Source organism: Sceloporus occidentalis, unplaced genomic scaffold, assembly GCF_023333645.1.
Source record: "Sceloporus occidentalis isolate IW3139 unplaced genomic scaffold, rSceOcc1.0.p SCAF_5, whole genome shotgun sequence".
In the NCBI taxonomy this organism is placed as follows: Eukaryota; Metazoa; Chordata; class Lepidosauria; order Squamata; family Phrynosomatidae; genus Sceloporus; species Sceloporus occidentalis.
In genome coordinates this window covers 58,418,359-58,440,574 of record NW_028316985.1, presented here as the reverse complement: position 1 = coordinate 58,440,574, position 22,216 = coordinate 58,418,359, and the positions used below count along the sequence as shown (strand labels likewise).

Here is a 22,216-nt window from a genome sequence, read left to right as displayed (position 1 = left end):
TATTACTGCCTGGAAGTGTTTCCTAATGTTGAAGTGGAATCTCTTTTCCTGTATTTTGTATCCATTGCTCCAGGTCCTATTCTCTAGAGCTCCAGAAAACAAACCTGTTCCATCTCCAGCATGACCACCTTTCAAAGGCTACATTAACACTATAGTTGCATGAACATCACAGAAACCTACTGATAGATGTCATATCACAAAAACAAATGGTTCTATAGTAGAGTGCTTTCTTAATTTTTAATATGTTGTTTGAAATACTGGTATGGTCTTTTCTGAAATAACCCTGCCCAAGTTTTCAGATCTGTGGGAGGTCAGTTCCACCACCATTATAGGCATGTGTCAGGAACTGCATAAACAATTTGCGTCCCATAAAATGTTGGGAATTGGGTGTAATCAGTTATATAGTAGAAGTGGTACTGTAAAAGCCATAGTGATTTCAGACACAGGTGCTGTGACAACACTGGGAGGCAAGCAAGAGCCAAGCCTGTTCAAAGTTTTTTCTGTGAAAGAATCTGGTTATGAGTAGCAGAAAGCTGCTCTACATTTGCTATATTTTCATGACATCCACAACTAAGAATTATTTGGACATTTCCTCTTAAGAGCAAGAGCTAAGAAACTGTATAGAAACTATATTTTTGAAAATGCACATATTCTCAGATATGGATTATAGCCTTATTTTATCTTTCTATTGTAGCCTGACATTTAGAACATGTTGTGATTCCAGTGATCCTGTGACATCCAGCAATATACCGAATGAAGAGCCAAAGGTTTCTATGTCTTCTCAGGCTTTCTTTTCTACAATTCAATAGGCAGCTGCCATGTAGTAGCACATCCTGTGATAAAAGCAGGTAAGCCATTGTAGCAGGAAGCACATCAGTTCACTTAGCATATTGCAGTCCTTGCTATAATCCTAATTTGTCTCATTCCAAGAAAAAACACATAGCCTTGAACTGTTAGGGCTATCTTCTTGTGGTTAGCCACTTTCCATATGCATCAGAACCCATTGCTTCCAGCTGTAATATTCTGCTAGTAGGTAACTACATTAGATGAACTAATTGTATTAATTCAAATTACAATCGTTTTCACATTAATTTGTCAAGAAGCACTGAGTTTAACATTTCACAAAACAAGGCCAAAGCACTTTTTAAGAGTACTTTGAACAGATTACTGGTCCCTTTATGGTCATATTTATAAAGTGGTTCATATTTTATAATAAGGCACTGGTGACTGTTCCCTATTTTGTGTAATATTACACAAAAATTGGAAAATTCAATTTGGGGAATATTTAATTTTCCTGGCCAATCTAACATTAATTCTTATGCATGTGAGAAAGGGTTTTTTTTAAATCCCATAGAATTATAGTTCATGGCAGAATCTACACAAAACTAGACTTACAATGTAGGCATTATGTGGAATTTTCATTTGCAGTTGTAAATATAAACCTCATATAGACATGCCAAAATAAAGCTGTTTCTGGTCACTTTGGAGGTATGCTGTTTAAATGATGCATGCGTCCTAAGAGTCTGGAAGCTGTGCCAAAGCTGTGTTCCAGTTCTTAGGACTGTGGCGTGGCTTTGGCATGGCTTCTGGCCTCTTAGGATTCATGCATTGTTTAAACAGCATACCTCCAAAGTGACTCGAAGCAGCTTTATTTTGGCCTGTCTGTATCAGGCCTATGTTCCCAAATTTAGATCATTTGTTATTTAAGCAAGCAAACAAGTATCTGGGCCAAAAATTTTCTAACAAATATATTGATTTTGCTATGACCCATGTCATTTTGGGGATGAACCATGTCACAGCAACACAAAAGTGATGTGCTCTGATTATCATGAGGTTGGCCCCATTTGGAGAAAAATCACTTATTTTATAGAGGAGCCACTGATGGTCAGGAAATTTCCTGCTTTATACCTGAACATTAAACATTGATTCACAAATTGATTCTCCATTAGAATTCTCATTGTGGTCCGAAGATACCTTACAACTCACTCATTGCAAGCTCTTAAAATATATTTTACACACACACACACACCAGTGAAGAAAGACTTTTCACTTTTGAATTAATTAGCAACACGGAAGTCAACTGTCCACAACTCAACAATCCCTTTGAGAAAGTCATATGGCAGATTGCATAACAAAAGGAAAGGAAACAATTCACGTATTAGGATTTTTTGTGTTTTGGGTAAGGTGCATCCTTCCCATCTGTAAGGGTTTGATTCCAGAGCGGCCTACGAATGAGAAAAAACATGAAAGCCCAAGCCTCGATTAGTTAATGGATGGTGATATCTACACACTCTGACTTCATATGCTGACTAATATGAATCAAACTGCAGGTGCTCCAATCTGCAGATGGCTACTCCACTGATATGGCAGGTCCATATCATACTAAACTAGGTACTTTGATATAGCTTGTGTAAAATGAAACAAGCTGCTACTGCTCAGCTCAATTCCATCCATATTATGTTTAAGGGATTCACAGACACACAAGTGCTGGCACACATTAGTGAGCATAGCATTATCTGAGTAGAAATATCATACAGAAGAAATCTTTGAATACCCTGAAAAAAGATTATGAAAGAACCACTGGCTTAGATGACTTGAAAGGGAATTTAAAACATTCCTGGAAAATATGTCTATCAACAATTATTAAATATTAATCATGGTCTTAGGAAGTATATTTCAATGCTTTAGTTCCTACTAGTGGAATCCCTAAAGCATCTGGTTTGTACTGGAATCCTGGATTAAATGGACTGCAGGTTTGATGCTGCAGGTCTCTTCTCTGGTTACCTATGAAACAAAAATAGGGTATATGTTGGCAATGGCTACCTCTAAACAATCATATCTCAGCTTCGTAAACTATGTACAAATCTCCTGGATACACATAAAACTCCTCTGTATGGGCTAGCAAGCAAACCAGGAATGTTTTCATCAATGTTAGTTTTCTATGCTATATGAAGCAGGACCATGGTTAAGATTTTTGGAACAAGCCACGCTTTTGACCAACTTCAAAGCTAGGATAATATCTTAGGCTTCACCTGAAACTGCTAGCTATAATTTAACACCTTTGGATGAAACAGAAAATTGTGGGTAATGAAAGCCTCTTATTTGTTAGCTTTGGATAAGATATTAAAGGCATTAAGGTCTGAATCTGACAATTCCTCACTCTAATTTCATGGATGTTAAATTTCTTGGACTTTGAGAATCTCCCAGTGCCCATGTGGCCAGAAGGAGGAGGTTCTAGACTATAAGTAATATCCCTCAATACCATTTGAACTGAGAACAACAACAACAAACAGCAAAATGCAGGCCTATGGTTAACATCTTCAACTTCCCCTCCTTCCTGTATGGTTTTTAACACCTTGCCTGATGAAGAACCAGTGTGACTTCAAAAGCTTGCAACATGTAATTGTGCATTTTGGTTGGCCCCATAACGGTCTCATTGTTTGGTTGATTTTTGATTTTAAAAAAGTAGTACGTTCAGGGCCAGGATATTAAAGGGAAGTCACAGAATTCCAGACCAAATTCTAATATTATTTTTGAGAGAGACATAAACAAACCAACCAACCCATGATGCATTTAATTTATTGCAATTATATCCTTCCAAATTCCAACACTTTCCAGTGAATATGAACAAAGAATACTTTAACAGAAATGGGCCTTTTGGGAAAAGATCCTCACTCCATATTCCTTTCAAGCCACATTTTCAGCAGATGCTAGGTAAATGACCAGCAAAAGATAAAGTGCATATATTCAATTCAGGTGAGGCCAAGTGTCATAGACTTAAAAAAAATACAGCAGTTGAGCAAAATACCATCCTGATCATTTTAGTGCACATTTATGTAGTTTTCATTTTATCATCCCATTCAGTTTTACACTGGTCAGCCTTTTCTTAGCAAAAATGCTTAATATTAAATATTAATATTTTAACATTAAATACTTAATATTAAAATAGCTGCTTTCTTCTTTTTTTAAAAAAGGGACAACATACACAAATGTATACTTCTGGAAGCCTAGCACTTGTTTCTTTATAGTCCAGTAACAGACAGTACTTTTATCCTTTGGATCCAGGCTTCAGGCTTGCAAAAGCTTTAGCGTTCTTAAGGGAGTATGAAATTTCATTGAGAAAAGAGATAAAATGAGAGTCTCTCTCAGACTTCTTGGATTCCAAAATAACTACAATGGTGAAATGAGGTTCAGGACGAGTCAAGAAGTATGTGCTTTGAACTTTGTCATCGTAAAAGTGGACCACCTTTTCCAAACCATTAAGGTCAGAAGCTTTGTCTGTCATAATCATTATGACATTGGGCCAGTGCATAACAGGCCTATCATTGGGCAGAGACACTACTGCTGGATACTGGTCTACACCCTTAGGGGCTTCCCTGTAGGAATGGGGATGATGGTAGCCATGTCCCTGAAAACTTTCTGACCCACGGTTATCAAAGATTAAAGACACATTAACAGCATCGTATTTTCTGATGAAGCTAGAGATTTTCCCAAAATAATCAGGGTTAGTTTTTGCAGTCAAAGCTTTCATTTCAGATGGCGTTGTTTGTCGACTGAGCGCCTCATAAAAGTAAAAGCTAAATTTGGCAAGAAGGCTATTCTTGAGTTTCATTAGCCATAGGAAAAGGTGGGGAGGCTGTACAGCCTTTTGAGATTGTCCACCAAACAAGTGTTTCTTGGTTTCTCGTTGCTTCTCAAAAATCTGTCCCCATGTCTGCAGTTTTGTGTGAGCATTGTGCAAATGAACCAAGGATGGGAGGAATTTCCACTCTGAGATCTGCGCCTGAGCTTTCAACAGATGAGTAAGGACATCTGCTTCTAACTGGAAACTGCTTTCAAGAGGACTAAGGATTGGATGATGAAATCTAGATAAGAAAAAGAAAATAAAGACGTCAATGCTTTGGAAAACTACTTCTACAATTAGTTGCCTGTCTAGAAACATAGATGGACAACTCGATTCCCAACATTTTGGCCAGGATAACCAATAGTGAGAGATGAGGAGAACTGCAGTGTCAACAGGAGACGGAGGGCCACAAGTTGACCAGTCTTGGGCTACAGCATACAATACTGCAGTGTGCATCCAGAATGTTATCTTGTCTGAAAACATGGATTCGGTTGTTATATTCACCTAGACAAGCCAACAGAACAAGTACTGTGAAGCATCTTTACTGTCAGTACTAAACAGATTCAAATATTTTTATCAATATTCCTGATAAAATGTTAAGATCAATACAGCAACTCCTCCTGTTATAATCATGCATGAAATACGCTGATCAACAGCTCATCCCAGTCATTAAATATGTACCAGCATAACACTAGCTACACCTGACTCTAGGAACACAACACTTCGGATGTTGTAAATTATTTGATTTTATTATTTTTTTCATTTGTTATTTATTTGCCAAAAATCTCTCTTAAGTTACATCTCACTATTTTTATTTTAGGGCCCTGGGGTATATCAATTCCCACATCCACATACAGTCCCTCCACATCCTCTGGGGTTGTGGGTGAAGGACCCCTGTGAATGTGGAAAAACCACAAATAAAAAATACTATTCTTTTTACCTAAGAGAATACCTCTCTAGGAATTTCCAGGCCAATTCAGTGCAACTCTTATGGTCAACATCTGCCAGAAGTTGATCATAGAATCATGCTAGAAGACCTACAAATGCCTAGAATGTGTTTTCTCTAGGAAATTCTGGGTTCTCCAGCACAACCCTATGGTCAATGTCTGGCAATTGCACTGAAGGACCTAGAGATTCCTAGAGAAAACATATTAATCAACATCTCAAATAATCAAATCCAACATCAGTGCTTAGGAATACTATTTCTACAACTAGCCACCTATCCAGAGGTAGGGATGGACGATTCCTGACTATCCACATGTAATAAACTTTGTGCTTTGAACTTTGCCATTATAAAAATCACCTTTTCCAAGTCATTGAGGTCAGAAGCTTTCTCTGTCATAATCCTGAACTGGACTAGCTCACATACTACAGATGTTATTACACATATATTGCACAGGCCATGCTCCCTTTGGAAAATCCTCTATGCCTGATATGCATGAAAATCCAGTTCTGTAGCACTTACGATTTCTCTTTCACTCCCCTCTATAACAACTGACACCACCACAAAACTGGCTTGAGAGGGTTTCAGAGAAAATGGGAAGGGCACAGGGTGCTGTGGGGAGATTATTCTTTCTCAGTTCAGCTGACAAAAGCAATTCCTCCAGCAAATGTCCATTACTGGATTTATGTCCCCAAACAAATTAATTATAAATATGAAACCACATTCTTTGACTCCAGTTCCAAATAATGGGAAAGCAGCTTAAAATAATTAGCAGATGATTGTGTTGTCATACAAACTGACCTTGAGCTATATTTTCTAAGGATGGATTCCAGCATATTTATTAGCTCTTCAGAGTTGATAAACTTCTGGGTACTGAGGCTGTACATCTTTTCATAGAAGTCAGCAATTTCCATCCGAGCCTGAACAAAAAAACAGAGCTGTTCAGACAGGTGAGAAAGCAGTTCTTCCAGGTGAGGGGCTGTTCCGCCCAATGCATTCCGACCTGTTGTCACCACCTTCTTCAGTTCATTATGTAAAGATGTGTATATAGTTCGTATGGAATCCTTTCGGCTGAAAAATGATTGCCCACCTGTTATTTTTAAAAAATAATAAAAAAGTGTATATTTAGTGTAATATAATAATATGCATTCCTTTATTAGCAATTACATATTTAGAATATTTTTATTTTAAGCACTGATTCTATAATAGCCTTCTACACTTTAGCAGAAAAATTGATTTATGTACCAAATTAATTTTTCATCCAGAACCTTCTTCCACATCTTCCCACCACACATTCCATTTTCAGAGTGGTTTCAATATTCTAGCTTTTCCAGTAAGAATATCTGTAACCCAGAGGTTACCTCATCCCTAGGAGTTTGAAACAGCTATGCCACTATAAAATGTTAATAACTCATGTTGCTATTAATAACACTAGACTTTTAAATGTGCTTTTTCACCAATGAAAACATGAAATGCTTTAGCTTTCTAAAGCAGCACTGAAACATGAAAGGTACAGTCATGCATATACCAACATTTGACTGCAAATCAAAATCTGAAGAGAACAGCCATATACTTTCGAAGACCTGTTTGTTAGTCCATAAAAGCACAAAAACAAGTACATTTTAAATAATTTAAAATGAGGAAAGCCTAAGCACGCATTTTCCCCAATAGGCCCATCATATCTCAGGGGACTGACTAGAACCATTAAGAGAATGCAGCAGAATTAAATAATCAGAAATGAAGAACAGGATGCATTTCTAACTTTGCAGAAATTTTTAGACAAATGCACCTGTAGAAGACATTGCTAGCCTAGAAGAGAACAGTCACTTCCTTGTCCCTCTTTTTGATTTCTCACTGTGAAAAGTTAATAAAACTTCATCTTTTCCCTTGCTTTCTTTCTTTTTTTAAAAATAGATGTTCCATTGGATTTCACCCTTACACCTTATCTCTCCTGGCTATCTCTTCTTTTGTATCACACCTCCTTCTTAAGACTGATCTTCCATTTGGCAGAGACTTAGGATATTACGGCACAAGGCCCTAGTGATGGAACTGGAGTAGAATTACAGCATGTGATCCCTCCCCTTTTCACAATTGTCAGTACTCATAGTGGCTGACTAGTTGTCCTACTGTTATTATTGCAGAATTTTACATTAATGAAACCTACAATAACCGCATCCCACAGCCACTCTTTCTCTAAGAAAAAGGGAAGGGTGAATTTCTTTCTCTGGAGGCCCCCAGGAAAAACAATTTACCTTTTACACAAGTCTCATGGCTTCACTCACACACACACACATTTTTCAAAATGACTTCTGGCTACTTCTGTGCTTGCTTGTTTGGGGACATTGTTGGCAGAGTGTCCTAGGGACAAAAAAACCCTTGCCCCCATCCAGACCTGCCAGAGCTCCCTACTCCAGAGATGTTATGCTTTAAAATGATGATGATGATGAAAGTCCATCTTGCAACCAAGATGTCTAAATAAAAGCACTGCGAGAATGAGAAAATGTATTATTGGTATCAATATGTTCTCCAGACTTCAGATATTGCTGTTCACAGAAATCTGTTTACTATAGTCTTACAGAGTTGCATAAATTCAACCAATTCAGCACACTGAAAGTTAGTCAACATGTCACATGTCATATTGTTGTAGTTGCTGCTGATGCTGCTGCATGCCTTCAAATTGTTTCCGAATTACGGCAACTCTAAGGCATACTTAATTTAGGGTTTTCTTGGCAAGCTTCTTCAGAGGGGAGGTTTGCCATTGCCATTCTCTGAAGGTGAGAGAGAGTGTAACTTGCTCAAGGTATTCCTATGTCCTAGTCCAACAACCAAACCATTACACCACAATGTCAGAACAGGCCCAGTATTTACTACCCTCTCATTTCCAAGCCTTTTGCATGGTGCTCATGTCTGCCATTCAAGCAAGCAGAGTGGTTGCTATCTGTTAACTATCCCTAGAACACGCTTTAGTTCTCCTCTACAAACCATATGATACATTTGTATTTTATGACGAACACTTGATATACTGTATTGCAATGATTCCTAAACTTTGGTCCTCTCTGGTTCTTTTAGACTTCAACTCCCAGAAGCCCTAGCCACCAGTCAGAAATTCTGGCAGCTAAAGCCCAAAATATCCGGAGGACCAAATTTTGAGAACCACTGAAAATGAGTATTATTCCAAATATTACTATTCCAAGATCTGATTTCACTAGTAAGAGATAGGAAGTTGGTTAATCAGCAAGAAGTGTGAAAGAATGCAGTGCTCGTGATCAGCCTTGAAAGGCGGGAGAGTCTTTTCTATGCAACGTGTCCTCCTTGTCAGCAAATATACCTTTGAGCAGCCCCAGCTTTTTAGAAAAACACAATGTGATAGAGCCCTGTTCAGAACAGACATCTCTCTTCAGACAGTGTGAATTTAGCAGTGCTGGTTGCTAAACTGAGGGTGAGACACACCCTCAAAACCTACAGTCCTTTATGCATGTCTGTGCCTTGCAAAAGTGCACTGGAAGAGTATGCAGAGAGATCTTGCAGCACCTTTGAGACTAAATGAAAGAAAGAAGTTGGCAGCATGAGCTTTACTAGACTTAAGTCTACTTCTAAATGCATCTGCGGAAGTAAGACTGAAGTCTATAAAAGCTCATGCTGACAACTTTTCTTTCAGTTAGTCTCAAAGGTGCTACAAGATCTCTCTACATACTGTTTCTACAGATTAACACGGCTATGTCTTAGAATTCATGCACTGGAAGAGATGGTGAGAGAGGCACTCTGCACATGCTTGGAGGCCCCATGCTGTGCCTATTAGAAGAATGGACCTCAAACATTGCTTAGCACTTGTGTGTCCTGGCTTTGAGCCTCAGCTTGTGAAGCGGCAGCTTTTGGATGTAGCCACAGTGCAGAACTGAAGCTGTTTGACACCACCTTTAACTGTCATGACTCTATCCTACAGAAGCCTGGGATCTGCAGATTGGCGAGGCACCAGAACTCTCCGACAGACTAGGCTGAATGCCTCATCACACTACAAATCCCAGGATAGCCAGCCCTCAGAATGATGGGCTTTGTAGTTTGCTGAGGCAACAGCTTTTTGTGATAGACCAGTCTGAATACCTCAGCAAACTACTAATCCCATCATTCTGCATGATAGGGTAATCATGGCAGTTAAAGTGGTGTCAAACTGCTTTAATTCTGTAGTGTTGGTGCACCCTTGAGTGGGCCTAGCATGGAGGGAAGGGAGAGGGGAGGTTTCCACTACATGGTTTGCAAATCTTGACCCAGAAATGCTAACAAGGGAGGCGGTGGTGTGCCTCATGGCTGTCTGATTACTCAAGCTGCATCCGCACTGCAGAAATAACCCAGTTTGAGAACACCTTAACTGCCATGGCTCCATGCTATGGAACTCTGGGAACTGTAGTTTTGTGACACATTTAGCCTTTTCTGTCAGAGAGCTCTGGTGCGGCAACAAACTACTGGGGGCTGCATCTGCACTGCAAAAATAACCCAGTTCCACACCACTATGGAATCCTGGGATTTGTAGTTTGTTGTGGCACCAGAGCTCTCTGACAGAGATTAAATGTCTCAAAAAACTACAATTCCCAGAATTCCCAAGCATTGACCCATGGCAGTTAAAACGGTGTCAAACCGGGTTATTTCTGCAGTGTAGATGTAGCTTTATTCTTCTCATTTAGCCACCGCCAACTACAATTCCTAGAATCCCACAGCACTGAACCGTAGCAGTTAAAGTAGTCTCAAACTGGGCTATTCCTGCAGTGCGGATGCTGCCCTAGTCTGCTGAGCTCTCTGACAAGAGAAGGCTGAACGTCTCACAAAACTACACTTCCCAGAATTCCACAGCAGTGAGCCAGGGCACTTAAAGCAGCGTCAGAGTGGGTTCCTGATGCATTCCCTCGGCCTGCCTGGGCGCCCGTACCTAGCTTCTGCCCGAGGAAGGTCATGCTGTGGTAGGCCTTCTCGGCGGCGGCCAGGTGGGCCAGGGCGGCCAGGAGCGAGAGCCAGCTGGCGCCGGCGCTCTTGTGGTTGGCCTCGCGCTCCTTCTCCACATTGTCCTTGGCCTTGTCGTAGGAGAAGATGCCCAGGTGCGAGAAGAAGGTCTCCAGCACCGCCTGCTCCAGCGGCACCGGCGCGCCCACCGGGGACGCCTCCCCCATCCGCAGCCCCGCCAGCCTCGCCTCGCGCGAACTCTGATGCCTCGCTCTGTGGATGTCACGTGACCGGCAACGGCGCCCACCCCGTAACACGCCGCTCGCTCCGCCCCTTCCCGCTCACGCGCCAATCACGAGCCACGACTCCGGCTCACGTGACCCGAACAGGAAGCGATGGGGAAAATAGGACACGCCCCCCTCCAGGACACGCCCTCCAATTCAGCCCTCTGTTTCTCTGCCCAGGAGTGTCACAACCGTCCTCTCTGGTTTTGGGGGCAGCAGGGACTTATTTACTTAAATAAATGCAGTAATTTCTTATATATATATAATTATATAATATTCACAATATATAAATATTTAATATTTTATATATATTTACAATTTTATTATATATATATATATATAATTTATATGATATATAAAATATAATGTAATATTATACAATATTATATATATTTATACTACATATTATATATAATATATATAAATATATAATTTATATAATACATATAATTATATATTATATGTATCATATAATTATGTTTTATATTATATATTATAAATTATATATATATATATATATACAGTATATACACACACACAATTTATAAATTATGTATTTCTATGACTGCATTCAGTTTTGTATTTGGTGACGCCCTCGGTTCCCCCCCCCTTAAATGTCCTTCATTTTGGGGTACTTTGACCTACTTTGCAGTGAGGACACCTGGTCACTCTGGCAGGATGGCCCCAGGTCTTCTTTTTCCAGGACATGTCCTCCATTTCAACCTTCTGTCCAGGAGGAATTCCAACAGTCCACCATTTTGAGCCAGACTAAGAATGAATTTATTTCTATTAAGTGTTTTGAACTTTTATTTTGTAATGTCCTCCCTTTTTCTTGACTGCCTTCCATTTTGCAGCACCTTGTCCTCCTTTGCAGTTAAGATCCCTGGTCAACAAGCTTAAGTTTGGGACCCACTGCCATATGCACAGGTGTCAGGTTTTGGTTTCCTGTTTCGGCTGACCTAACCTGGTTCTGTAACGTATACTTTGTGGCTGCAAGGCAAGTTGGTTCCTCATGTTACATCCTTTTACTGTAAAATTCCTTTATTTAGAATAAAGCTTTTCTTTTAAAGTACTCTTTGGCCCAGTTCTTCTCCAAGTTGCCAAGTGAAATATCAGTACAATTCTTCAGCAATGTCCCAATGGATGGCTAAGCTAGGATCAGTATAAACTAGGATCAGTAAGTGCCCAAATCCCTTGCAGAAACTGGATTTAAATTCCGGGAATATTCCACAAAAGCAAGATCATTTTCAGACACATCGGGGGCACTGAACATTAATCCAACATTAACCCTCATGGAAAATGGACAAATTTTTCCTGAAAGTAAAAAGCAGCTGATTTTGTCCACTTTCTGTGCGGGTTAATATCAAATTAATGCTCAGTGCCCCCCGATGTGTCTGAATGTCCACTTTATGTGCAGCTAATTTCAGATTAATGCTCAATGCGCCTGAAAACAATCCTGCTTTTATGATTTAAATCCTGTTTCTGCACAGGATTTGACTTATTCCCTCCCATGTGATAAACTCCTAACTGAAAGAAGTTGACAGCTCATGCTGCTAACTTCTTTCGGTTAGTCTCAAAGGTGCTACAAGATATCTCTACATACTGATTCTGCAGACTAACACAGCTATATCTTTGGATTTTTCCACTAAGGTAGGATCAGTCAGTCGTCAGGTGGTGGAAGCAAGTTATTTGGATGGTCTCAAGGAGCCCCACGCAGCTCAGGAGAGGAGGGGGACCCACAGAGAACACGGAATGGGGTAACTGCCTCACTCTATGATATAAATGTGCATTGGAGGGAAAGGGGCTGGTGTTTGTATAGAAGGCTGTCTCTTTACACGAAGGAAGAGGGACTAGTTTAAACAAAAAAGATTCCACAGGACTGCAGGCAAGGGAGGAGGCCAAGGTTTATAAGATCTGTCAAACAATTAACATTAAGGGGCTCACTGACTCACCTGCCTTCACAGGGCTTTTTCACTTAAACGTTGCAAAGAACTGCTGAAAGAATTAGTCTATGTGCTGCTTTCAGAGATCTGCTCAAAGGACAGAAAATGCTCCAGCACTGATTCCCAAATCCTGAAGAGATGTACAGAAGATGGAGATGAGGCAGAAAAAACAGGGTGACTCAAGAGAGGGCCTAAGAAGATAGCAATTGAGCTGTAAGTTTTATTTTTGACAAAGCTGAGACCATTATGTTTCTCAATTATAACAATCAGATGTTGAAGAGGAATTTTATTGAAACGCAGAGAACACAAACTATATCTGCATTTAGAAGAAAGTATTTGGTCTCTTGGTGGTGAAGCGTGGCTTATGTTGGCGACGCAGAACTCTGTGTGGCAGAGGGAACTTAATTTTGGAATCCTGTAGGAAGAGAATAAATTTTAGTTTCAAATTCAATTACACTAATAGTTAAGTTACTTTTCTAATACAGTAATATGAATCAATCATTCACAGGGAATTTTTTTTAGGTAAGAGTCTTGCTATTAATAGTAAAAGCGGTGTGCAATTATTAGGCACTCTCTGTATTACCTACAAAATGCTGCTAATGCAAAATAAATAACTCTTAGATATCCACTAATATTGGTGGCTTTTTAGACGCCTCTTTCAGAGATTATAGTGTGCCCGCACTATAGGTGGGCACCCCATATGCAGCTTGCAGTTTATGCAAAAGCCACGCAATAGGGGAGTGAATGGGGCAAGCCCACTTCTCCCATGACACGAGCACAAGCCCCATTCAATCGAATGGGACTCGAGCTTACGCATTTTTGGCTTATGTGGGGGGCGGAACGGATCCCCCATGTAAGCCAAGGGACCACTGTATATACAAAACCACTTTTTCCAGCAATGATTCTGAGAAAACTACAATTCCCAGATTCACCCATGATTCTGAAAGATAGTAAAACCCTGTTATTAATTACTCTAAAAGTCAATTGATTTTCAAGTTACATCAAAATGTGGTTCCTCTGATACAAATGTAAGTAAATGTAATGAAAGAAAACCAACACCCAGGCCAATCAATATTCTTCTGAACAGGATACAAAGCAGGCTGAGAGAAAAAAATATTCTCCACTGCACCAGCACCAAAGCCATCAAGATCTTTTTCAACATAAACAGGAAAAATAAACTCTGGAAGACAGAGTCTTTTGAACAACCAGCAATTCCCAACATGGCCATTAACACATTTGGAGGCTACCAGGTGGGAAAATGCTGCTTTAGCAAATTATGCATAATATACATATACTGAAATTAAGTATAGAAATATGGAAGATAAACAGATATTTTTGAGGCATTATTGGCCTGTTTTAACATGCAATTTAAACATTTATATATTTCATATAATGTGGAGCTCAAACCACTATTAAAAGAATGGAATGCATAAGGTTGTTTGCATTCAACTTTTTATATTTATAAGGACAAAGATAGCATGTAATTTCCCAGTTTACTCAAATTATTGACTTCTCTGGCCACTCTGATTAAGACTGTGCAATCCTTGGCTGGTCGGGGGGGGGGGGGGACGTTTACATAAAAACATCATACAAGTTTGCTTTGCTTACATGGAACTGCTTCACAGCTGGCCTGCGGCACTTGCTAGCAGCAATCTCTTCAACCTTCATGATCTGAATTGAGTGAGCACGGGCTCTATGACGTGCTCCCATATCACGATCTGCAGTATAACAAAAAGATGCATGCTAAATTAACACAATAACTAAGCAGTTACTTGTTATTTGATAATATCTGATATGAAACACAGATTGTAGGACCTTCAATTTCACTTTCAAAAACACTTCAGCTCTTGAAAGGCGACAAGGTACATTTAGTATCTGCACACATGACAAGAACATTTTATTATAAACAATGTCCTTTGGGTTTGTGTGCAGTTTTTATTTTCAACACTGTTAAATTATGTTCCTTCTGGAATCTAAACTGTGCACACAGGTAATACCAGCAGAAAACTAAATACTCTGATGATGAAAGATCGTTCTCAAAACTGTTTTCAATCATCTATAAATAGCATGTAAGGACTTTTTAAACCATTGCACTAAATAACTTAGTGGCAAAGAACTGTAGTGTTAACATGTTCTTTCTGATCCAAATACACATGCAAGCACAGGGTTCCATTAAAACTAAATATAAGGCATGTCCACAGTTACCTATACTTTTTTATCTAAGGCCAATGAAAGCTAATTATCTGGCCATGTTTTTCTGGGCCTGAATTTGTGTTTAACAGTGGACTCATATGCATGTCTACACAAATGCAAATCCTATAGAACTGTGTAGGATTGAATCCTGAGTGACAGAGTGACATCTTATGTGTTTAACAACAAATACAGTATTGCCAATATAGAACAATGCCCCCCCCCCCCTTTAAAAGAAAACATTGATCTGAGTCAGATATCCAGAAGGGGGATATTAGGACTAGCATAATGTCCTCGAATTTGATATCCTTTAAGATGTGGGCACAGAAGTAATCAATTAATTTATACAAACATATATATAAACCTACCAAGTCTGTATATTTTAAATATTTTGATCCACACTTAATGGATCTGAGGTTTTTGGCTATCTCCTAAACACATCACAACGGGCTACTTATTTTGGGATTTGAGCATTGGACTATGACTCTGGAGACTAGGGTTCAAATCCTAGCTTAGCCATGGAAATCAACTGGATGACATTGGGCAAGTCACACACTCTGCCTCACAGGATGGCAATGGCAAACCCCCTCTGAAGAAACACCAGGACAACCCTTATGGTTGCCTTAAGTTGGAAATGACTTCAAGGCACACAACAACAAACTCCCATGAGCTGAAAAGAAAAATCACAGTAAACTGTGGATTTTAATATGAACTTTGCAAGCTGACTACAACGGGTATTATTATTAAAAACAGTGCCAAAATGAGGACGAATTTATTGCTTAATAAAAACTAGCAAAACTGTTTTTTTCAAAGTATGTTCTTTCTGGTATCACTGTGTATCAAAAGAAAACTCAGCACTCTAAATGGTCTATACTTACAGCACTGTGTAACAGCTCCAGCCGTTGTCAAATCTCTGTACTCCCTATACATGTTGTGAGTTCCACTGCGAGAATCATATCGCAGCCAGATACCAAAGTTTTTCACCCTCAGTGGAGATTTCTCAAAAACCTAAGATTACAGCAATTTGTCAGAATAGTAGCAAATGAAAGATGAACAATTTTAACGAAACAAGTAAAACTTTTAATTCAGTACAAAAGATACAATTAGTTTGAATTACTATGAATAAACCTACCCCCCCCCCCCAAAAAAAACCTGAATGGCAATTATCTTTTTTTAAAACCAAGCATGAAATCTGGTACTATTTCCCCATCATTTCTCGCTGTTCTCCAGAATTACATAATTTGATTTTTTTGCATGCTGCATCAGTAAGAATTACAGTACTAACCTAATTCTTCCATTTCAAGTAAATTGAAGAAAACTAGATGTTTACTGAAACAGGGTAACACAGGTTCAATTCTTGGTCCCCATAACACGTGAAAAAATATTTATTTTGATACTGGAATGAATTAAGGTCATTCACAGTGAAATTCTATGTGAAATTCGATGTATATTTACTCCGAAGTCCCACTGCATTCATATAGCCTGACTTAACAGTGTGGGGAGGATATATGTGTGTAAAAGCACTGTTAAGATTGAGACAGCCAGAAAAATGCTTTATCTCCTCCCCCCCCCCCCCCAAATTTTTGTATCTGTTGGCCTCTTTCCCACCTTCATGGTTCCAATGGAAAGGAGATTAGGCATATCAACTCCACAAGATTAGGAGGATGGTGAGATTCCAAGGGCACCAATCAAATTCAAAGGATCTAAAGTTTCCTCTGTCCTTCCTAATTTCAGGGCCTGGTTCAGCTATTTCCAGAGGCAGATTACACTTGTCCCTCCACATTTGCTGGGGTTAAGGGCACAGGCCCCTGTGAATGTGGAAAAAACGTAAATAACAATAACAGTATGTTTTTACCTGAGAGAACACCTCTCTATGAATCTCTAGGTCCTCCAGTGCAACTCTGTGGTCAACATCTGCCAGACACTGACCGCAGAATTGTGCTGGAGGAGCTATAAATGCCTAGTAGAATGTTCTCTCTAGGTCCTTCGGTGCAACTTTTGGTTAAAGTTCACCATAGAGTTGTGCTGGAAGACCTAAATATTCCTAGAGAGAACATATTAATAAAATCTATGAATAATCAAATTTGCAAAATATGAATATATATGGCTTCTGTTACCCATGGGTTTTCCAGGGACTTCTGCAACTGAAAACCCACCTTCACTGGCAGGGGAATACTTCACCATTATCCATTTTTATAGCCATTTGAGTGGTTAGGATTCCTGTGTCTTATCTGGTATTTTGTCCACAGGAATGGCCAACTGAATGCTTCCACAAGCAGGACATAACGTTGATGGCCATTGCCCGCTATCTACATCATCTGATTTTCAAAAATATACTGTACAGAACACGGAGTTTCCATTTACTTATCATACTTCATATTTAAATGGTCATCAAATTCCCATCCAAAACTCCAAGATTTAACTATTTTACTTAATCCCTATCTAGTGCATAAATATCCCAAAGGCACCAGATGCTGCCTAATCTTAAAAGCTAAGCAGGATCAGCCCTGGTTAGTATTTGGATGGGAGACTGCCAACAAATACCAGGTGCTGCAGCCTACATTTGTACAAGAAGTGGCAAAACCACCTCAAGTATTCCTTGTCCAAGAAAACCCTATGGAATTGATGGAGTCACCAAGAGTCAACAGGTGACTTGAAGGTGAACACACATTCACTAAATACCTTCCCAGGAATTAATAGAGAATTTCTGTTTGAATTTTTTTTGTTTGAGTTATACACGGAATATTGAACACTGACATTTTCTTTAACTCCATTCTTTTCCAGACTTAGATAATATGCATCCAGGTACTTTAAAGAATTAGGATCAAGTATAAGACAAGATACAGAAATACAGATGTTGCATATTATTTTCTTCATGCAAAGCATTTCACTAGTTTCATGAATACTGGAATTGGTATCATGCTAAAGTATGTATTAGTGTACAACATGTAACACTTTGACAAAATCCACAGTTTTGGAAACTTGAGAGGTATGCTCTGAACATTTTAAACAAGCCATGGCTCAAATACTTATATATGCCCCTACTTATCAACGAAATAGGTGGTTTAGCTTTTAGTAAATTGCTGTATCAAAAACAAAACTATTTCAAATCCCTGAGACTATTCATTTTTTGTAAACATACCTGTCCACAATACACAATCTCCCCAGAAGATTTCTTCATCTTCTTCAGCTGAGAAACAAAATACCAGAAGCGGGACTTTGCAACAACATGATTAGGAGCAAAGATCCGCATACGATAGAGCGGTGGTGTTGGGCACTTAGGAGTGGGAAGGCATCTTCCAACCACTTTGTACTCCCTCAGCTAAAGGGAAAGAGAAAATGTATGAGAAAGTCCATTCTACTTTGAGATTTACTTGCAAGATGATTAAGCAAAAACTGATCTCTACAACTTGAACAAAAATATATAGTCAAAAAGTCAAGTCTGCACAGTTCTTATACAGAAGGGAGCTTAATTAACATTACGGACTTGTCATCCACAACAGAGCTAAAGAGAAGTGGGAAAATGACTGACCTGACATGAGGCAAGTACTGTACTTCTATTATAAACTAGGAATTAAATATGTATGTGCATGTGAAACATAGGCCCCATACAGATAGGCCAAAATAAAGATGCTTTCGGTCACTTTGGAAGTATGCTGTTTAAATGATGCGTGCATCCTAAGAGTCTGGAAGCTGCACCAAAGCCATGATCAGTCCTAAGGACTGGAACACAGCTTTGGAACAGCTTCTGGACTCTTAGGATGCATGCATCATTTAAGTAGAATACCTCCAAAGTGACCTGAAGCAGCTTTATTTTGCCTGTCTGTATGGGGCCTTAGTTTTTTAAGGGTCTGCTCTCACCTCTATCATAGACCCATTCAATATAGATCAGTAAAACTGATCTCCACCCTCTCCCCAAATTAAGAAATCCTTCGAGCATTTGAAATATGATGTACAGTAGATGGTAAGTAATATGGTTTAAATCCAACTGTTAGTTCCAATTAGAGTAGACCTACTGAATCAATGGTTAAGTACTGATATGCTGATCAGCAACTGATTCAATGGGCAAAAGGATCTAGTAGCAGCTTTGTGTCAGTCTCAAAGGTGTTACAAGATCCCTTTACATACTGATACTCCAGACTAATATGGCTATGTCTCTGATTCAATGGGACTACTCTAGTTGGGAATAAGTAATTGATTTTCAACATATGCTTATTAGCTATACACAACATGGAGGACTGTTCACTTTTGGCTGCATCAGCCTTGCAGAAATAATGCACTCTGACACCACTTTAACTGCCATGGTTCAATAATATAGGATTCTGGGAACAGTAGTTTTGTGAGAGATGCAGCCTTGTCTGAGAGCTCTGGCGCCACAACAAACTACAATTCCCAGGATTCCCTAGCACTGAGCCAAGGCAGTTAAAGCAGTCTCAAACTGGATTATTTCCAGTGTTTTGGACCAATTCCCATTTTAAAACTGAAGAGGAGGAAGGAAGCCTCCTCAGAAGTGAAGCTGGCCATTTCCATTTTCTTTGCTCTCCCTCCCTCCCTCCAGCCATGCCAAGGAATGAGACAGAAGACTGGGGAACAATAATAATAGTAAGTCTTTGTCTCTATAGGGGTAGAAAAGCAGATTAATATTTATATCCCGCCTTTCTCCCACCATAGAGACTCAAGGACTAATTATTACTATTGCTGTAATTATTATAATCATTATTCCCCAGTCTTCAGCCTAGCTCTTTGGCATGGAGGGAGAAACCTAAATGGAAATGACACCTTCACTTCTGAGGAGGCCTCTTTCTTCCTCTTCAGCTATGAAACTGGGAATCAATCATTTCCAGGCTCTTAGAGACAGCGGTTGTGGGCGCATGCTTATTTACTATTCATTTATCTCCCAGCTTTCTTCCACTATAGGGACTCAAGGACTCATGATTATTATTATTATTCCTATTATTGTTATTGTTATTCTCTGGTCTTTGGCCTGGCTCCTTGGCGTGGATGGAGAGAAACCTAAGTAGAAATGGACACCTTCACTTCTGAGGAGGCCTCTTTCTTCCTCTTTGGTTGTGAAACTGGGACTTAATTGTTTTTTGGACGCCTGTTTATTTATTTTATAATAATAATAATAATAATAATAAATGTTATTTCTATCCAGCCTCTTCCCGTAGGCGGCTTTCAATCACAAGATGCAACACAATAATCCAATACACAAATAAAACCCTGATAAATTCATGCAGTATAGATAAATCCCCCCTCCCCTCCCTACTTTTATATATATATATATGTATGTGTGTATATATATATATATATATATATACACAATTTCTAATATAACTGTAATGAAATGTAAAATAAATTGTTAAAACCAGTAATTAAAAACAACAGAGACCGGAAGAAGTGGGTATGCCAGGTTTCTATCTATTTACTTTAGTTATACCCCTCCTTTCTCCCACTTTAGGGGTTTAAGGCGGGGGGGGAGGGAGGGATGTCCGGGGCCGAACCCACCGCCCCGAGGGCTAAAGGAGATTGTCGCATGCACTCTTAAAGTGCTGCTATTCCACTTTAACTGCTCTGGCTGCCTCCTGTTGCATTCTGGGGCTTGTAGTTCAGTCAGACCTAAGAGCTCTCTCTGGCTGAGAATTCTAAATGCCCCCCTCCTTAAACTTCAAACCCCAGAATGCAAGAGGAGGCACGCAGAGCACTTAAAGTGGAATAGCAACGCTTTAAGAACGCTGACTCCACGCGGCCGATCGCTCTGGGCCCAGCGGCGGCCATATTGGGCGCTCTCTCTCTCTCTCTCGTGGCAGCCAAGAGAGAAGCTTCAGGGAAGGATCCTTAGCAGACCGCCGCGCCGCCATTTTGTGCTCGCTCCTTCTCTGCCGAACATTCCAAGGCTCCCTTCCTGGCGCGAGACCCCTTCCTTCCTCCCTCCCTCCCTCCGGCCCCAGTGACCGACGCTTACGGTGCCCGACGCCTTCATGGTGCTGCCTCGCTCGCGGCCGACCCGAAAAGGAAGCCCCGCGTGCGCGGCGTCCTTACGTCACCGCCTCGACGGAAAAAAAACCCAACGGCCTCGCCTATTGGCTCTCCGGGGGAACATTCCCATTGGACAGAAGCCACGTCTGTCTATGAAAGCGGATTTTCTATTGGTCATGTTTGGGCCAATTAGGCGCATTGGCCTAGAAAAGAGCTGCCCTTTGTGGGAAGGAAGAATCCATCTTGAGACCGCCTTGACTGCCACGGCTCAATCCTATGGAATTCTGGGAATTGTAGTTTTGTGAGAGGTTTAGGCTTCTCTGTCATAGAGCTCTGGTGCCAACGCAAAGTATAATTCCCAGGATCCTCTAGCACTGAGCCAATGCAGGCTGCATCCACACTGGAGAAATAATCCGATTTAAGTGGCATGGCTCAATGCTGTGGAATTCTGGGGATTGTAGTTTGTGGGATCTGGGCCACAATAAACTACAATTCCTAGAATTCCACAGCACATTGAGCCATGCCACTTAAACCGGATTATTTCTCCAGTGTGAATACAACCAAAGTGGTGTCAAACCAGATTATTTCTGCAGTGGGGATGCAGCCTCAGCGACCGGGGCTGCTAGACTACTTTAAGGGTTCTAGAGCCATCCTATGGAATCCTGGGATTTGTAGTTTTATAAGGTCTTCTTTTATAAGCCTTCTCTGCCAAAGAGTGCTGGTGCCTGCCTCGCAAAACTACAGATCCCAGGATTCTGTAGGATGAAGCCACAGCAGTTAAAGTGGTGTGAAACTGCATTATTTCTACAGTGTAGCTGCACCTGAAGGAGACAGTGAACATAAATAAAGCATCTTGTGATCGTCTCTCCTAAATCTGGAAGGAATTGAGGTCCAAAACACACTGCAGAAACAATCCACTTTGAGACCGCTTTAACTGCCCTGGCTCAGTCCTGGGGAATCTTGGGAGCTGTAGTTTATCGTATCACCAGACTGGTCTCTTTGACAGAAAAGGCTAAATGTCTCACAAAACTGCAGTTCCCAGTATTTCCTAGCACTGAACCAGGGCAGTTAAAGTGGTCTCAAACTGGATTATTTCTGCAGTGTGTTTTGGACCTGAGTCTGATCTTGGAAGCTAAGGAGGACCTTTGGCGGGGGAAAGATTTTTTTTCAACCAGTCTGTAATTTTTCATCTGCTTTTCACAACAACAGTCTTCTAACCATTCTACTAAGAAAGACGTAGTGTGGCTTAATCTAACTATGCATCATCACTCTGAGGCAGGAAGCTATTTCATCTAATTCTAAGCATGGTCTACTTATTTAT

At 40.1% G+C, this 22,216-nt stretch overlaps 2 protein-coding genes and 1 non-coding gene across 3 annotated transcripts; all 3 read right to left on the bottom strand.

Annotated features, from left to right (window-relative positions):
* Positions 1 to 3,561: 3,561 nt before the first annotated feature.
* Positions 3,562 to 10,748, bottom strand: LOC149312218 (KICSTOR subunit 2). The gene is made up of 3 exons (XM_089526821.1): positions 10,489 to 10,748; positions 6,369 to 6,657; positions 3,562 to 4,865 (listed from the first exon to the last, which is right to left on the bottom strand). Exons 1-3 carry the CDS (start codon positions 10,724 to 10,726, stop codon positions 4,049 to 4,051), a joined length of 1,344 nt encoding a protein of 447 aa, XP_089382947.1. The 5' UTR covers positions 10,727 to 10,748; the 3' UTR covers positions 3,562 to 4,048.
* Positions 10,749 to 12,995: 2,247 nt separating this feature from the next.
* On the bottom strand, positions 12,996 to 20,982 carry RPL18A (ribosomal protein L18a). The gene is made up of 5 exons (XM_089524212.1): positions 20,882 to 20,982; positions 18,059 to 18,238; positions 15,795 to 15,924; positions 14,335 to 14,444; positions 12,996 to 13,141 (listed from the first exon to the last, which is right to left on the bottom strand). The coding sequence occupies exons 1-5, from the start codon at positions 20,897 to 20,899 to the stop codon at positions 13,049 to 13,051; spliced, it is 531 nt and encodes a 176-aa protein (XP_089380338.1). The 5' UTR covers positions 20,900 to 20,982; the 3' UTR covers positions 12,996 to 13,048.
* On the bottom strand, positions 14,531 to 14,659 carry LOC149312217 (small nucleolar RNA SNORA68). Its single transcript, XR_016281550.1, has one exon. It is a non-coding gene; the product is annotated as a small nucleolar RNA SNORA68 (small nucleolar RNA).
* Positions 20,983 to 22,216: the final 1,234 nt, after the last annotated feature.

Coding starts and splice junctions, on each gene's coding strand:
- LOC149312218 (XM_089526821.1), bottom strand. CDS start 10,726: ATGGGGGAGGCGTCCCCGGTGGGCGCGCCGGTGCCGCTGGAGCAGGCG. Junction 6,658..10,488: donor CTTCCTCGGGCAGAAGCTAG/GTACGGGCGCCC, acceptor TAAAAATAACAG/GTGGGCAATCATTTTTCAGC. Junction 4,866..6,368: donor CTTAGAAAATATAGCTCAAG/GTCAGTTTGTAT, acceptor TTTCTTATCTAG/ATTTCATCATCCAATCCTTA.
- RPL18A (XM_089524212.1), bottom strand. Junction 15,925..18,058: donor AGATTGTGTATTGTGGACAG/GTATGTTTACAA, acceptor CTGTAATCTTAG/GTTTTTGAGAAATCTCCACT. Junction 14,445..15,794: donor TGGAGCTGTTACACAGTGCT/GTAAGTATAGAC, acceptor GTTATACTGCAG/ATCGTGATATGGGAGCACGT.